At 50.7% G+C, this 17,408-nt stretch overlaps 1 protein-coding gene across 4 annotated transcripts; it reads right to left on the bottom strand.

The window, feature by feature from the left end:
• Positions 1-1,986: 1,986 nt before the first annotated feature.
• THEMIS2 (thymocyte selection associated family member 2) lies at positions 1,987-15,859 on the bottom strand. Of its 4 annotated transcripts, XM_087820823.1 has the most exons (7): positions 15,766-15,859; positions 13,273-13,413; positions 9,879-10,289; positions 5,706-5,870; positions 4,804-5,345; positions 2,546-2,702; positions 1,987-2,096 (listed from the first exon to the last, which is right to left on the bottom strand). In XM_087820823.1, exons 1-7 carry the CDS (start codon positions 15,857-15,859, stop codon positions 2,047-2,049), a joined length of 1,560 nt encoding a protein of 519 aa, XP_087676949.1. In that variant the 3' UTR covers positions 1,987-2,046. The 4 variants fall into 4 exon arrangements, with proteins under 4 accessions (XP_087676949.1, XP_087676947.1, XP_087676948.1 ...); XM_087820821.1 differs by having other exon boundaries at positions 2,537-2,702; positions 4,804-5,870; XM_087820822.1 differs by having other exon boundaries at positions 4,804-5,870.
• Positions 15,860-17,408: the final 1,549 nt, after the last annotated feature.

Genomic DNA, 17,408 nt, shown 5'->3' with positions numbered 1-17,408 from the left:
TCATTGATAAGTATTTTTGAGCATACATCCCCCATTTATATTCATTTATTTAGCAGTTATTTACATTTGCTACTGTATTAGTATGTTATATATTATAGAACATTCAAGAATATAAATGAAAAGGGATATTAAAAATATGAGGTGATGTACTAATAACTTTTATATATCCCAGCGGATCATCTTGTGTACTCCCAGGTGTGGGTGCTCACTTTGGAGACCACTGCTCAGAGGGAATCCTTATCCCCATTGGAACACCCTCCCCACCGTCCAGTGGCTTATTCCAGAGGTAAAGAAGACAAAAGTGCCCTGAAAGTGGGGTATGCCTTTGGTCCATTCTGTGCTAACCCTCATGGCTCTGATCAGACATGCACAGTTATAGTTGTGAAACGTGTTTTCCTTTAAAGCCCAGTTTTCCCTTTTGTGAAATTTCTCCCTTTCTCATTTGTCCACTTAGAAATCCTCTTTTGTAGGAACTCGCAGCCCTCTTCTCTGCCCCACCCCTATTTGTGATCTTGCTCAATTTGTTGCCAAGATTAAATGCAAACCGAAAACTATTGGCATTTTGCATGTGGGCTTGACCCCTAGCAGCTGTGCCAGGGAGGAACTTTGTGTCTCACTTTGTTAATTATTGCTTGTCCAAGGATATTCTTCCTCAGGGTCCTCCTGTGCAGTTTAGATGGTTTTTCTGGAGGAGGGCATGAGAACTGGCGGGGGAGATGAGGATGGGGTGCTAGATTCTTCACCTGGAAGACTCCGTGCCAAGGGTGTGGGAGCCAGGAGGCCTGGGAAGAGCAGTGGGTCCAGACAACTCAGAGGGATATTGGCAGGCAAAAGAATGACAAGCTTAGGTGTAGTGCCTAGAATCCAGGGGTTGGAAATTTGGCCCTCTTTTGGCTCTCACCTCAACTGGAGACTCATCATCTTTTTGTCTTCCTGCTGTCCTCTGCTGACCATGGTGGTTAATTCCAGGAAACCAAAGTCCCACCACTTCAGGAAATGAGACCTGTGGAAGCTGAGTTAAAACAGATGATTCCATGACTAGGAGACAATCTGGACATGTGAAAAGAGTATAGGTTTGACCTTGGTCAGTAATGATACATGTTTATCAACTGTTTATTATGTACCAGGTACTGTGTTAAATGCTTTACAAAGGTTATCTGATTTGATTCTTAAAACAATCTTGTGAAGTAGGTAACTCAGTTTCATTTTACATGTGAAGAAACTAAATCTTAGGTTAAAATAACTTGCTCATAGTCATAGCTGATAGGTGGTGACCTGTGGTCCTCACTCAGCTTCATGACTAGTCTGCCTTCTGAAACACTTGATCACTCAAGCTTGTTTCCTGATCTTTAAAATCAGGCAGTTGTTTACCTCAGAAAGTTGAAGATTTCAATAGGTTTGTAAAGGGTCTGGCACACAGAGTAAGTGATGTCTTGTCATTTTTCCAGAAGCTCAGGTGTAATTTTTATTTTATGGTTCTTGAGTGAAGTAATCTTGGGTAGTCACCTACAGCTGTTGTGTGCTAGGTGCTGCAGAGATGAGGAAGACAGTCTTGGTCTCTCAGGAGCTTAGAGCCTTGGCAGGGGAGAGGGAGGAAGAATGGAGTGGGAAGACGGTAAGGGGGTGGCAAACACAAAATGCTCTCAGTTCAGTGTGGTCAGGATTGAGTCCCCCTTTACCAAGAGGCAGGAGTCACTATGCTGCCATCACCAAAATTGGTGGTTTTGATGTCCTTTCTTACCAACCAGTGGGACAACTGCTGTTGGGGGTGAAGGATTGAGTAGAAACCAGTTGGCTCTTCTGGATACCAACGCTCTGAGTCAGGACATCAAGTGTAGGGGCTGGCCCAAACAAGCCTGACCTCAGTGAACCTGAAGGTAGCTGTGCAGTGTCCATCCCATTGCCAGTCAGTCCCACAAAGCCGCGTCCCTGTCTGCAGTCTGATTTCCGTGAGACTGTCCAAGGTCTTCTAAAGGCTTGTAGCAATTGGCTGGGATCCTGGATTCCCTGAGAAGCAGCAGTTAGGAAGCATGGTTCCTCCAGCATCTAGAGGGTTTTCTGAAAGTGCTCAACTACTTCTTCGTAATCATGTTCATCTGCAAAGGAGTCCAAGTCAATGAGGATCTTTGGCCTGAAAGCAGGTCCCTTCCCCGACTTTACCACTTTAGGGCACACTTCCTTGCCTGGACAGGGAAGGGGCTGGTCTAAGTGCTCTAAGATTCTTCTAGCCCAGAAACTATCATTTCCTCTGACTGAACACTACAAACATTCCCCTTGCCTTGGGGAGGGAGGGAAGTGTGTTGAGAGAGGATCTCATTTCCCTTGCCAGGGCTCCGAGGATCCTGGGAGAGGAACAGCAGGGACCCTTCAGCCTAAGCCCACCCTATAAAGGCCTGACCATCCAGCTGGGACTGCAGAAGGGTCTGCGCATTGGCAGGGCCCTGCTGAATGTTTGGCCAGCACCATCAGAGGCAAAAGCGGCATCAGAGGAGCAGAGGAGGAAGGGTAGAAGCAAAGACATAGGTGAACAGCTGACAGGACTGACCTGGATCCAGTGTGTTGGGCTTAGTGGGCTTGAGGCCTTTCGTTTTGGCAGAAATCTTGCTGTAGGTATTTGATCTCTCCTCTGTGACGGCGGGCAGGGTATTCGACTTGAGTTTGGGCAGCAGAGGGGGTTGCTGCAGTTCTGAGACTTGAGAAGACTTATGGGGGAGAAAAAGCAAAAGTCATCAGGGTCCCAAGAATTGGAGCAGCGGAATCCATGAACTGTCATTTCCTTCAAATGTCACTTCCTCTGTTCCCTTCTCTACTTCCTTTTCAGGGTAGGGCTTCTCGGGACCCCAGGGGTTTTTGCTATAAGCACATGAAATGTTCTTTGACAGGGGAAAGAAGGGCCAGGGTGAGAGGTGATATGGTTGGAGGCTAGAGACAATATCCACATAGGAGTTTGGAAAATGTCCTTCACAGCTGAGGCGAGGGGTGGGGGTGGTCACAGCCTCAGGACAGAGTGCCAGGGCAGAGAGAAGCACCAGAAGGAAGAGGACTTTTATTGAACTACCTTGTGCCAGGTGCTACATGCATATCTGCTCATTTAATCAGGTGACCCTCTGAGTAGTCAGTTCAGTCCCCAATTTTGGGCCAAGGCTCGGGCCCAGGCCATGTCTGTCACCTCTAAAGCCAGTGCTCTTTCTACCACACTGTGCTGTGGAGAGCAAACAGTATAGCTCCATGACGAGCAGCAAAGAATACTAGTACCCAGAGAGGAAAAGCTGCTAGATCAAGGACAACAAGCAGGAACTAGGCCCAAAGTCACTTCCATCAGGAACCAAGGTGGGACTGAGGTGTCTGAATTCTTTGTACCGTATTTCCAGCACTGTTAGAAGGCCTTTATTTCAGATGTCTCAGTCCATTCTTTGTCCTCAGAAAACAACTGCCCCTCTTTAGATATGACCCCCTTTGGGGCTGAGACCCAGAATCCACCTTTTGAACTTCCACTGTGGTCCCACTAACTACCCACACAGTACAAACTACGAGTAGAGCATGGTGGTTAGCTGCTCAAGCTGTGTGGTCAGGCCCTACTTCAAACTGCAGCTCGCCACTTGCTAGCCATGTGATCTCAGGTAAACTACCTCCCGGCACTCTTGTTTTCTCCGAGGTACAAAGAGAGGATATCAGTGCCCACCTTGGGGACAACACGAGAGCTAGGTGGGGCAATGTATACAAGGTGCCTGCCACAGAGTAAGCACCCTGCAGGTGCAGCTAATGAAACAGCACTGTGAGTGATGTTATCTCCGGCTCACTGGTGAGGAAACATGCTCAGAATCCAGGCCACAGTGAGGAAACTGGGACTACAGCTGAGTCTTTCTGTCTCTGCCTGGTTCTTTCCCCCTTACTGTGATTCCGTTTCATTCAGTTCAGCACTCCCTGGCACCTTCTCTGCCCACTTTGGAGCGGGTGAGGTCCCTGCCCCCACAGAACCCTCATTCTAGCCAGAGAGATTCGTGTACATCTAACCGAAAACTATATGCCCAACCCCCAAGCTATGTCCAACATGCAGTGTGAGTACACGAGAGGGAGGACTCAGTGCCTAGGAGGAAATCTAAGCTGAGCCTTTCCCGTGAGCCTGAAAAAAAGAACATGCCTGGCTAAAGGGTTGGTGTGTGTAAAGTGCTGAGGCAGGAGTCCTGGCATAGTAAGGGAGCGTCAGGAGCTTCTCTGGCTGCAGTGTGGACTTCAGAGTGGGTGGGGGAAGATGGGCCTCGGAAAGTGAGACAGGTCAGCTTAGAAAGGACCCTGGAATCTATGTTAAGGGGTCTGCATTAGCCCTTGGCAATGGGGAGCCACTGGAGGTTTCAGAAAATGGGGCCAAAACCCATCAGTGACCTGGCAAGGATTTGGAAAGCCATTCTGACAGCAGTGGTAGGGGTTGCCGAGGCTGCTGAAACAGTTTAGGTGAAAAATGAAGTTTGAACTACAGAGTGACATCAGGGGTGGCAAAGAGGTAAAGCACAATGACCTTGGAATCAGAATGCTTACGCTCCAGCTCAGGCCTCCTGTTTGTTAACTGGCTTCAAGTGAATCTCAGAGTCTCTGAGTCCTCATTTTCTCAGCCATAAAACACAGATAATCACACCAACACCAGGATCGTCAGGGTGAAATAAGAGTAACAGGTGCAGAGTATGCAAGTTTATGAAGTGCATGTTCTAGACGATTGTAAGAAAGATGTGATGCCAGATGAAGTGGCCAGATTGCAGTGAGCCTAACAGAGGAACCCATCCCTGCCAACTCTGGTTATACTGGTACCTTGACACTTCTCTCCTTGCTGTTCTGTTTCCCCTGCCCGCTGAGGCCCGGACCCTTCGGGGGCCTGGGTGGGGGGCATTCGCTCTTGCAGGCCGATAACTTCCGAAGGTGATAATAGAAGGCATCTGTCAGCTCCTCCACTGTGGCTATGGGGAGAGACCCAGCTGGCCGGCCTGGGTGCTCCTCAGCCTTCACAACAACCAGGTCTAGCCACCGGGGCGGAATCTCGAAGTACATCCCAGGCTCAGAGTCCAGGCCGACCACCAAGAAGGGTTCCATGATCTTCTCCTCCAGCCGCAGGCCCGGGAAGGAGGACAGAGGGTCAGCAGGGTGGCTGGTGTCCTTGGTGACCACCTTGACCTCACAGGGTAGTGAGAACTGGGCAGTCAGGTCTTCCAGGCTATATCGCCGGCCATCACTCACCTCCTCCACGAAGCCGCTGGAGAAGTAGAGGGGCAGCACAATCTCTTCTTGGTCCTCTGCCTTCTCTTCACACTCTTCCTCCCCAGCCTGGTCACTGAGCCGAAGACACACCAAGATGTCTACGTCCCTGCCGTAAGCCCCGTGGACCTGACCAGGCCCCACCACCTCCAGCCTGTCCCCCATAGCCAGGGAAGTGAACCCAGGAATCTCCAGCTCATCACCCTCACAGTCCTTCATGGCCACCACCCGGAGTGGCTGGCCTGGCTGGACAGCACTCAGGAGGTCATAGGGCGTGGAGAACTCTCTTGGCCGTCGCCGCAGTTTACCCTTGTAGGCCCCAGAGACCATGAAGTGTCTGGGCATCTTCAGGCCCTTGGACGAGGCCAGGACCCGCCAGGGTGGCAGAGCCAGGCCATAGATGCAGAGCCTCTGGCCTTTCCGCAAAGAGCCCACCCACGGGCTGAGGAAGATGGGGGGACCCGCTGGAACCTCCAGGATCTCCGTGGTCAGGGGGAAGGGGCCTCCCCTGGCTAGGATCTCACTCAGCAGCAGCGGCTGGATGAAGTGGATGTGTTCAGAGGAGGCGGTGACATCCTCCACGTCGACCTCCAGGGTAGAAGGAATGTTGACGATGGTCCTGCGCACTGTGGAGGGGAGAGGTCATCTCAAGGGCAGGGCCACACACCACGTGCCACCTCAGCAGTACACTCTCCGCCCTCAGCAAAGAGATCTGGGCCGGCTGACCTCTTTCCTGTTCTTGTCTTTTCTTTCTAACCAGCATTTTCCTGCTACACCAGATTCCTTGGCTACTCTTGCCTTCAACTTCTTTTTTTTCTAAGTTATTTTAGAAATTATTAAACATTTATAAAAGTAGAGACTAGCATAGTGACCCCATGTAGCCAGCTTCAACACTGAACTCAAAGCTCATCTTTAATTTCTACTCCCATCTATCGATTCCTCCTCCGCTGAATTATTTTGAACCAGAACAATTACATCACACCATCTGTGACTACTTCAGTGCATACCTCTAAAAGAAGGGATGGTTAAAAACTTTAAAAACAGCCACAATGCCATTGCCACATTGAAATAATAATGATTAGTTGATAATTCCTTAATATTGGATATCCAATTGGTTAAACCACTTTTTAAATGTTAATTGAATTTTGAATGTAATTCTGTAAGCTGCCTTTCCAAGTCCTGGATTTAAATAAAGAGATAAAACCAAATCAGGAAAAGCACTGACTAAATGACCTTGGGCAACTTGTTTCCTCTCTGGATTAGTACCTGGTACATAAACTCAAAGAGTGACTGTGATTATGAGGCAAACTGGCCCACCCACTGGGTTGTCTGATCCATGCCACATGGAAGACAGAGCAAGCATATCCTCTACATTTTGCAGATGAGAACACTGAGGCTCAGGGGCAGTGATGACTTCCCTCGGTCACACTGATGGGATTTTTGCTTTGTGCCAAATGAGCTAATAATGGGTTGAAGCTGGGAGATGGGCACATGGGGGGGGGGGTTCATTATACTGTTTTGTTGTTTTCTTCAAAATACTTTATGGGTTACCTGAGCTGCCTCATCCAGCACAGCCTGCCAAGCCCCCCGACCATTAAAACCCCTCACTCCCCAGATATAGCCTCTTACTGCCCAGGGCTCCCAAGGAAGGAGCTAACTTCAGTTCCTGAGGAGGAAATGTTCAAGATGAGCCTGAAATATATGTTACCAGAAAGCAAGAAAATCTATTCAAGATCACCAAGGTATGTCAAAAGGATTTAGGAGCCAATGTGAAAAGGCTCCCACTGGCCAAAGCTGAGATAATTTGAGCTTCAATAAGAATAATAATTTCAGCCCGGCTGGGCGTGGCTCAGCAGTTGAGCGTCGACCTAGGATCCAGGAGATTGGGGTTCGATTCCCGGTCAGGGCACATGCCTGGGTTGTGGGCTGCAGCCGATCAATGACTCTCTCATCATTGATGTTTCTCTCTCTCCCTCTCCCTTCCTCTCTCTGAAATCAATAAAGATATATTTTTAAAAAATAATAATTTCAGTGGATTTGGAACATTGAAAACATTTCATCTGTGAGTTCATAATGATAAAAAAGAAACACCTAAATAATCACCCATTGAAGGATGCTAAGGAGCCAACTCATTATTTTAAAAACTAGTAAAAAAAAAAAAAAGGTTAGTTCTTAGTGCAGGCTGGTGGCAGGGTTGGTGAAACAGGTAGAACCTGGCCAGGTCTGGCCAGTTGGAGGCCGAGCCTGAGCTGAGGTGAAGAATGGTGCTTCTGGTCAAGATAGTGGCCTAGGGCCCTGGCCGGGGAGCTCAGCTGGTTAGAGCGTCGTCCCCATACGCCAAGGTTGCGGGTTCAATGCCATCAGGGCATATACAAGGATCAACCAATGAATGCATAAATAAGTAGAACAACAAATTGATACTTCTCTCTCCCCTTTCCTCTCTCTCTAAAAGTCAATTAAAAAAAAAAAAAAAAAAAAAGCTGGTGTAGCTACATTCGGTACTGGAATCCTCCCACAACCACATCAAAATTACAACTAAACTACAGAACCTCCATCATTCAGAACCACCTAAAAATCTGAGTAGAAGTCCTACAGCTAAGAATATAAAGCAGCAGCCACAGTGAGAATGTGACCTTGTGCCTGAATGTCTGGACAGTGTGCAGGAAAATGGAGAGCTATTTTATTTGGAACTGAGCGAGGAGGAAGAGGAAAGCCTCCTCCCTGAGACACCCGTTGTGAACCATGCCAGGTTCAGTGAAAATAGGATGACTACTGAAAAGCATGATTACAAAGAAGGAAAGAGCATGTACCCAAACTCAAGTGGTTTACTTAAAAGAAAGCTTTTAATTGATTTCAGAGAGAGGAAGAGAGAGAAATACCAATGTTGAGCCTGGCCAGAGTGGCTCAGCGGTTGAGCATCGACCAAGGATCCAAGAGACTGAGGTTCGATTCCCAGTCAGGGCACATGCCTGGGTTGCGGTCCCCAGCAGGGGGCATACAGAAAGCATCTGATCAGTGACCCTCTCTCATCATTGATGTTTCTTTCTCTCTCTCCCTCTCCTTTCCTCTCTCTCTCAAATCAATAAAAACAAAAGAAAGAAACACCAGTGATGAGAGAGAATCGTCCACTGGTCACCTCCTGCACACCCCCTACTGGGGATGGAGCCTGCAGCCAAGGTACATGCCCTTGGCTGGAATTGAACCCAGGACCCTTCAGTCCATGGGCTGACACTCTAACCACTGAGCAAAACTGGTTAGGGAGGTTTACCAAAATTTTAAAAGTAAACGACTTTTACCCAAGCACTATAATAAAAACAAATAGCAATGACAGTGGGCCAGTATCCATTCTAAAGCATCAGTCCAATCAGAAAACAGGAGTCACTGTCTAACAGAGGTACAAAGACATGAACGTCTAGATAAACCCAAAAAAACTAATGGTCACCGAAGCCAAAGAGCAGCTCAAGCTTCCAGAAGTGCTGGTTAGTATCATCCATCAGACCAAGTGGAGCTGGAGAAAAACCAGAAAACAGGCCGGTGGGGAGAGGCTTGTGGTCCACGGCCAGGAGGACCTGCCATGAAGAGTGGTCAGATAAGAATTAAAAGTGCTGCTGCTGAACATCAGTTGCTGAGATACGTGACTGATGATGCCTTGTTAGGAAAGTGATCAAGACAGAACCATAGCCAGGGTCGCAACAGATGAAAGACTGCTTGACAATATTTGGGGCCACATAAGGGTAGTGTGCTGCGAGCCATGGTGTTCTTAAACACTTTAGTGTCTTAAAGAGTCACATTTTTAAAAAAAGAGACTTTAAAAAACAGAGAGAGAGAGAGACATATTGGAGTATTTACAAAAGAAATGCTATGATACCTGAGGTTTCCTTTGAAATAATCAGGGGGGGTGGGGAGAGTGGGCCTTGGGAGAGATGAGACAGGATAGTGAGTTGACAATTATGATGTTCGGTAATGGGGTCAGAGGGTGTTTATACTCCTCCCTACTTTTGTATAGGTTTGAATTTTTCCATAATAAAGTAGTTTTTAAAGATTTTTTAAAAACAGGGCAAAGAATCCCAACTTGGCTCTGTCATCTGCCAGCAATCCTGACCAGTGACTCTCTGGGTAACTGCCAGGGAGCCAAACCTCAAACTCTGGCCCCGGGAAAGAGGCCACAGATGCCATTCCTCTACCTCTGCTCAGGCTCGGCCTCCCACTGGACAGGTCCTTCTGCCTCTGTATCACCAACCCTGCTCTGCATGCTGCCACCAGCCCGCCCTGAAATAACCTGTAAAACAGCTGAGGGATTCACTCAGTGCCCTGTCACTCTGACAGAAGGGCCTTCTGAACAATCCTGTTCTCCCCGGAGGCAGGAAAACATGTTTCTCTGGAGCAAATGGTCAAGGTTTCACTTGGTAACACTGTGTCTCTTTATCCTAGCTGCTGGTAAACTCACAATTTTCCTGTCTTCTTTTACACCTAACTTCCCACTCTTTGGGAATCTTTATTCTGTTACTTTGTATATACTGTGTAAGCCACCTGGAATCCCTAGACTCCAGGGGGCAGTCTTCCATCAGAGCAGCTCCCCAGGTGCCCTCTTTCCCTTCCCCATCAACCCCCACCCACCTGCCCCAACAACTCACTGTGCATGATGGCTTGGATCTCATACTGAGGCCTCAGGATCAAGGAGCGCCAGGGGAAGACGGGGCAGGTGAGGAGGAGGTCCTTCAGGGCCGGGTCCTTCAGGGTCTGCAGCAGGGTCCGAGGGGCACCAGTCTCCAGTTCCCAAAAGGGCCCCTTCGTGGTCAGGGGCAGGTGCAGAGCCACTACCTGGGTCCCCATGCTCAGCACACAGCGGGCAGAGGCGGTCCCCAGGTACATTTCCACAGCCTCAAGCATGAGGGGCTGCGCCTCAGGCACCACCCTGGCCTTTGTTTCAATTCTGTGGGTCGACATGAACCAGATGGGCAGCTCCTTGGAGCTCTGGATTACAGCTGAGACCAGTTCCTCCAGGGTTCCATAGCTCTGGGGGCCAGTGAGGGAACTGAAGAGGCCTGTGGGGCACAGCAGAGGATGTCAGGGTGGCGCAGACCTTTATTGGGTCCAGGACCAAATATACCAGGCCCCAGAGTGGCCAAAGAGAACCCAGCCAGATTCCCCCGAAGACAGGTGCCAAGGACAGGCCAGCATCTGGACACCTGGGCTGCAGGGCTGAGAGGGGAGGCAGCAAGTGACTACGTGTGAATGGACAGCAAGGGGCCGAGGTGGAGACAGTTCCCCTGACACAGGCAGACACAGGGGGGACTGCTCAGAGACAGAGAACAGAACAGGGATGTGTTCCCCAAAAGACACACTGACAACTGCCACATTTTCCGACCTCTTGACCCCACCTGCCTCTAATTTTGCCAACTTTGCCTCCAGATACCTGACATCCAACACCTATCACCCCATCCTGGGGCAGCACCATTGTCCCTCTCTCCCAAACTAGAAACCTAGGAGCCACTGGCCAAATGAGTTCTGACCCCTCACCCCCCTTAAGTGTCTGCCAATTCTGGCTGCTCTCACCCCTCTGCCCCTCCCCCACCCCATCCGTTCTTCTCTTGCCACCTGACTGGCCTAAACTAACCCCACATCTGGACATCACTTCTGAGATTTTTCCTGCTCAAAACATTCAACATGCTCGGCCGGCGTGGCTCAGTGGTTGAGCATCGACCTATGATCCAGGAGATCACGGTTCAATTCCCAGTCAGGGCACATGCCAGGTTTTCAGGCTCTATCCCCAGTGGGAAGCATGCAGGAGGCAGCCCATCAATGACTCTCTCACCAATGATGTTTCTCTTTCCCTCTCTCTTCCTCTCTCTGAAATCAATAAAGATATATTTAAAAGAAAAAACAACACTCAACACATATCCAATCCAGGAAACATCATACAGACCCAGACGGAGGGACATCCTGCAAAAGCACTGGTCTGGACTCTTTAAGCACATGGACGTCAGGACAAAGAAAGGCTGAGGAACTCTTCCAGCCTGAAGGAGACTAAAGAAATAGGACAGCTGCCCTAGCTGGTTTGGCTCAGTGGTTATAGTGTCGGCCCTCGGACTGAAGGGTCCCGGGTTCGATGCTGACCAAGGGCACGTACCTCGGTTGCAGGCTTGATCTCTGGTTGGGGCGAGTGCAGGAGGCAACTTATCGATGTGTCTCTCTTACATCGATGTTTCTCTCTCTCTCTCTCTCTCTCTCTCTCTCTCTCCCCACCCCCTTCCACTCTCTCTGAAAAGCAATGGAAAAAATATCCTTGGGTAATGATTAAGAGACAAAAGAAAGAAAGAAATAGGACAGCTGTTTGTGATGTGTGACCTGGGACTGGATTCTGGATCAAGGGAAAAAACTGCTACAAGGGACATTATTAGGGCAGCTGGTGAAATATGAATACAGACTGTGGATTAGGCACTAGTATTATATCAATATTAAATTTCCCAAATTTGATAATTAAACTATAGTTTTGTGAGCAAATCTCCTTGTTTTTAGGAGACACACCTAAATATTAGGAGTAAGTATTACACCTAAATATTAGGTCTCACGTCTACAATTTACTCTCAAATGGTTCAGGAAAAATTTATACATATACAGTAACATATGTTCACATATCTGTATCTGTGTGTACTAAGAGAGAAAGGGAAAGAGAGAAAGCACATGTAACAAATGTTTAACAATCAGTGAATCCGGATAAGGGTGTAGAGTAGTTCCAGCAAGTCTTCCGTAAATTTGAAATTATTTCAAAATCAAAACAAAATCCTCAAAATATAAAATAACAAGTCACTTCTATATTTAAAACCCTCATGGGCTTTCAAACCCTCAATGCCTTCAAAATAAAGACCAAAATGTGTCTGCGCCCCACACAAGCCCCCTTCGGTCTGACTCCAGCCACCTCCCACCTCAGCTGGAGCCCACACCCTCGCTCATCCTGTTTGGGTGATCACAGTGACTCATACCAAGAACCAGCATTCGGGGGGCACATGCTCTGTGCCTGCTCTGTTCTACATGCCTCATGCATGGCAACTCATTTCATCCTTACATCAAGCCTGAGTGCCCCCATCACACAAGAGGAAGCTGAGGCCCAGAGAGGAACTGGCCAAGGCCACAGATAGTGGTTGCAGAGCAGGATTCCCACCCAGGCTGTTGGCTTTAGCGTCGGGCCCAGAGTCTACCCCACTATATGCCTCCTGAGTTAACTGAGCTACATGGGGTTTCTGGAGCCCCAAATGTGCACATGATACTCCCTCTAGGGATTCTTCCTCCAGCCCAGGTACCACCTCCTTCAGGAAGCCCTCCCAGACCACTGAGGCAGGCCACTCCCGCCAAAGCCCACTCTAAACCTGCACCTACTTCTACTGTTGCCCTTCCTCTCATTGCCATCGTGGGAGCTCCCCACCAGAGAGGGCGGCCCCTGGTTCATCCCACACCCCAGCCCCCAGCGCAGAGCCTGCCACACAGAGGGTGGGAATAAATGTTTAGTAAGTGAATGAGGGAACACAGAGGCATGTGGACAAAGACCTGGAACAGCCCTGCCGGGCGTGGCTCAGCGGTTGAGCATCAACCTAGGATCCAGGAGATCGAGTTCTGATTCCCAGTCAGGGCACAAGCCCGGGTTGTGGGCTCGATCTCCAGTCGGGGGTGTGCAAGAGGCAGCTGATCAATGATGACTCATCATTGATGCTTCAAATCTCTCTCCCCCTCTCCCTTCCTCTCTCTGAAATCAATAAATATATTTAAAAAAAAAAAAAAAGACCTGGAACAAAGAAAATCCCAACCAAGAGGTGATCAGATCGATGGACAGGGAGAGGGTGCAGCCACGCCAGGCTCCGGGCACGGTCAAACCACCATGAGGACATCCTGAGCCTTGAGGCTGGGTGGACGTGAGGCGCACATGCTAACCCAGAGGAGTGGGAGTGCATGCTGGAGTGGGCAAGCCCATGAGTGTCCACGGGTGTTCCTGGAGGGTGCCAGGGCACTCGGGGAGGCAAGTGCCAACCTTACCCTTGAAGTTGGGGTCCAGCTCCATGGTCTGGCCTGTGCCTGGGTTCTCACAGACAACCTTCTGGAGGCGAAGCTGGGTTACCTTGATCAGGTCCCCTGTGGAAAGGCAGCACTCATTCCCAGAGATCTCATAGATGGAACCTGTGGAGACACAGACTCAGTTTCCCCATTCAGCAAGGGCCAAGCACTGTGAGGCCTGTCCTCCCACAGCCGTGCTCTGCCACACCTTTGCGCACGTGTTCCTGCTGCCTGGAATGCCTCCCCTTCCCTACTTAATGGCCACTAGCTCAGCTGTCCTTAGGTGGCATATATGCCACCTTCACCTTCTAGCGCTGGACATATCCCCCTGTGGTACATTCTCTGGCCTTCTTCACATCCCCGTGCCTCCTAAACTGAGCTCTCAGAGCAGGGCTGACCCATCTTAGTGCCACAGCAGCCGGCACAGCCGTGGCCTCTCAGTGTGTGTTCAAGTCGTGAATTAGTAACTCACCCCAGTGACTCCCATTCCCTTACTGCAGTTATTTATTCAGGCCCAGAGAGGGTCAGGGGCAAGACAATGTCACACAGACCCTAGCACCCACCCTGGTGCTTTCTTCTTCAGATGAATTGTTTTTAAAAGAAACACAGGAGAGAACAAAGGACCACGGACGGGGGAGCCCCGTAGGCAGGGTTCTGGGCCCTTAAAGCAGTGTCCGGAATATAGAAGGCGCTCAGCAGAGATCTCTATCGCACACGGAGTGCACAGGCTCTGCATCTTGCTGACGACCAACAGCAAAGTACAGCTGGTGACGCTTGAAGCCACCGGACAACCCCACCCATTGCAGCCCCAGCAGGGCCCTTCACAACAGCCCTGAGAAACTGGGTAACACCTCTTCCCTTATCCCCAGGAAAATGCACACAAGCTCATAAAACACAGTCCATCTACAGTTTCGGGGGGGGGGGCTCGAGCAGGGGCCTGGGCTGGTGTGAACACCAGGCTGAGGTGACGAGCAGCACTGTGGTGAGCACTGCAAATGCATTTAAGACTCACCACTGCCCTCTGAGGACAGAAGGCTCTCTTTACTAAATGATGAAACTGAGCCTCGGCAAGGCTGCATGGGGGGCCCCAAGATTATAGGTAACAAGATGCCTCATTGGGACCTGAGTCCAGGATGTTTTCTTCCAAAGCTGCAACTCTTAACCCCTTCCAAGTGTCTGGACCAGCCACCGCCTGGTCAGTATCACCATCTGTCCTCCACACTCACCCCACCTCCATACTCGCACCCATCTGGTTCTCTTACCCTAACTTCTGTCACTTCCCACTACCCGGCTCAGGCAGAATGAAGAAACTCAGGTATTATGACACACAGCGAGCAGGGGATGTCCAGAAGAGAGCAAACAGAGCCAGGCGCCTGCAGGAAGCCCCCAGAGGTAGAATTGGGATTTGAACCCAGATCCGCCAGATTCCCAAGTGGACCTGACCACACCCACTGTGTGGTGGCCTGGCCTGTCCCTTGTGTGGCCTTCTGTATGTCTCGCCTTTGGTCTAGGACCCACTTGGGGCCTCAGAACACTTTACTGGAAGCCGCTGTGGCAGACTGAAGGGACAGAGAGAGGGGACAGAGAGGGGACAGGACAGCCAGGGCACCCATGCATTAATTCATTCTCTAAGGAAGGAGCCTCAGCGCCACCATCATCTTGGTTCCCTCTCTCCTCTCCCTCTTCCTTCCCCATTCTGCCTCCCAGGGCTCCTCCTTCACCCGCAGCACCCTGGGGTTCCCCTCTGCCAAGCAGCCAGCTTTCTTCTGGTTTCGGTCAATCCGTGGCCTCCTGCCCTCTCAGGTGGCAACTAGTGACTGAGCCCCCGCCGCGTCCTGCCCGCAGCGAACGAGGCGCGCTGTGGCCGGTGAGCAGAGCGCCAGGAAGGCTCCCAGGACCAGGGGACATGTGGGCTGAGACCTGGAGGGCCGCGGGCATCAGGCGCTGCCTGTTAGTGCCAAGCAGGGGACGAAGGTGGGGTGGCGCGCCCTAAGGACGGTGGTGTGATAGACGGCAGTCAAGGGGAGAGGGAGGCTCCCCGGCCGGGAGGGCTGACCCGGCACTTAAATCAGGGGCGGGAGCGGGGTGGAGGGGGCCAATGGGGGGGAATGGAGGGGGGAGGATATCTGTAATACTTTCAACAATAAAGATAACTTAAAAAATAATAAATTTTTAAAAGCCACAAAACACCAAAGAAGCAACAGCTGTGAGTCACGAGCACCCAAACGCCGCGGCCCCCGCCCACCGCGACCTCAATCAGCGCGCGCAGCGGTTCCACCCGGGTCCGGCTCGGTTGCACCCCCGCGCGCCCGAGCACACTGCCGCCGGGGTGCGTGTGGCCCACAGGCGCGCGGCCCGGGCAGCGGCAGCGTCGGGGCGGGGGCGGGAGCGGGGCGCACCCTCGCGGGTCTCCGACGCCCCGGCAGCGCCTCTGCCCGCACGCCCGGGGGAAGCGGCCGCCGCGCGTTCACTCACCCTGGAAGTAGACGCCGGAGCAGACCCGCAGCACCCGCGGGAGGGAGGCGGGGTCCAGGGCGCAAACGAAGTCCTGCAGCGACACGGGCTCCATGGTCCGCGAGGCTCGCCGGACTCGCGCCGAGTGGCCGGGCGCCCGCCCTCCCGCAGGAGCCCCCGCCGCGCCCCGCCGCGCCCCGCCCCGCGCGGGGTGGAGCCGCTCCGCAGGGGCCGGACGCGCAGCTCTTGGGTAAGCCATTTCCCTCTTCCAGCCTCAGTTTTCGCATCTCCAGAATGGGGTTGCAATACCCACCTGTCACACCGGTGGCACTGTTTAGAAGGTCAACGTCAGGGAGGTTCCGAGTGAATAAAGCAGGTCCCCCCCCCCCCCCCCCCGTCTTCAGTCGTCAGCGACGGACTCCACGGGGGACGAGCGACAGCGACGAAGATGAAGCCCCAGAGGCCCCCTGCACCCCCGTGGCCCGCCCAGGGAAACAGGGACACGCGGCCCGCCCGGTGTGGCCTGGGCCTCAGGAGAGACGCAGCCCTGTCCTTCGGACCTGAGGAGGAAGATAGGTGTCAGGTCTCCTGAATCCCTCTCCAGGACACTCCATGGCCCTCTGCTGACGGGACTCGTGACCTTTCCAGGACGCTCATAGCTTCTGGACAATTCTAGTTAAAAAGTCTTCCTTGGGCTAAAGAGAAATCTGCTTAGGAGAGAGTCCAGCCTCTTCTCCCCACCCCGGGAGAGGAGAGAAAGCGCTTCCAGTTCCCTGTCCCTCTGGAGTCAGAGCCACGGAGTTCAGATCCCAGCCCCTCATCCTTGTTGTTATATAACTTGAGGCAAATCACTTTGATTTTCTGAGTTTTCGTTTCCCCATGTGTAAAATTGGGGAAGTAATCTTATCTTATCCAGCTGGTTGTGAGAATTAAATGAGATGATATAGGTATTATGCAAAATGCTTTATTTCATTCTTTGTCACTATACAAGTAATAGGTGACTTCTGATCAGAAATAGTGTAATAATGAAAGTTTAAATGGAATAAACCCTAATTAAAGATATTTGATGAGTTAAAAGCAGACAGGCATTCTTTTCCCACTGCCCAAATATATTTACTGCTAAAGTTTTGCTTTTTCTTTCCACTCTATTCTACCTGTGTATGTGTGTCTGTGTTTATCAGAAAGCTGCAAAAATAGTAGAGATTTCCCATCTATCCCTTAGCTAATTTCATTTTATTTTAAAATATGTCTTTATTGATTTCAGAGAAAAGAGGGGAGAGGGAGAGAAAGAGAGAGAAACATCAATGATGAGAGTCATTGATGGGCGGCCTCCTGCACACCCTGCACTGGGGTTGGAGCCCGAAAGCGGGCATGGGCCCTCACTGGGAATCGAACCGCCGTCTCCTGAATCATAGGTTGCTGCTCAACCGCTGAGCCTTAGCTAATTTCAAATTCCCCCATGCTACCATCTCACATTACTGTAAGACATTTGTCAAAACTAAGAAACCAACATTGTTAAATTACTGTTACCTAAACTGTAGACTTTACTTGAATTTTATCTGCGTTTGGCTTTTTTTCCTGTTCCAGAATCCCACCCAGGATCCCCTATTGTATTTAGTCATCATGTGTGTCCCGTCCATTTAACACTTTCTCAACCTTTCCTT

Source organism: Miniopterus natalensis, chromosome 9, assembly GCF_054644295.1.
Source record: "Miniopterus natalensis isolate mMinNat1 chromosome 9, mMinNat1.hap1, whole genome shotgun sequence".
Classification (NCBI taxonomy): Eukaryota; Metazoa; Chordata; class Mammalia; order Chiroptera; family Miniopteridae; genus Miniopterus; species Miniopterus natalensis.
Note: the sequence above shows the minus strand (reverse complement) of the source record. Positions and strands in the feature narration are given on the sequence as shown.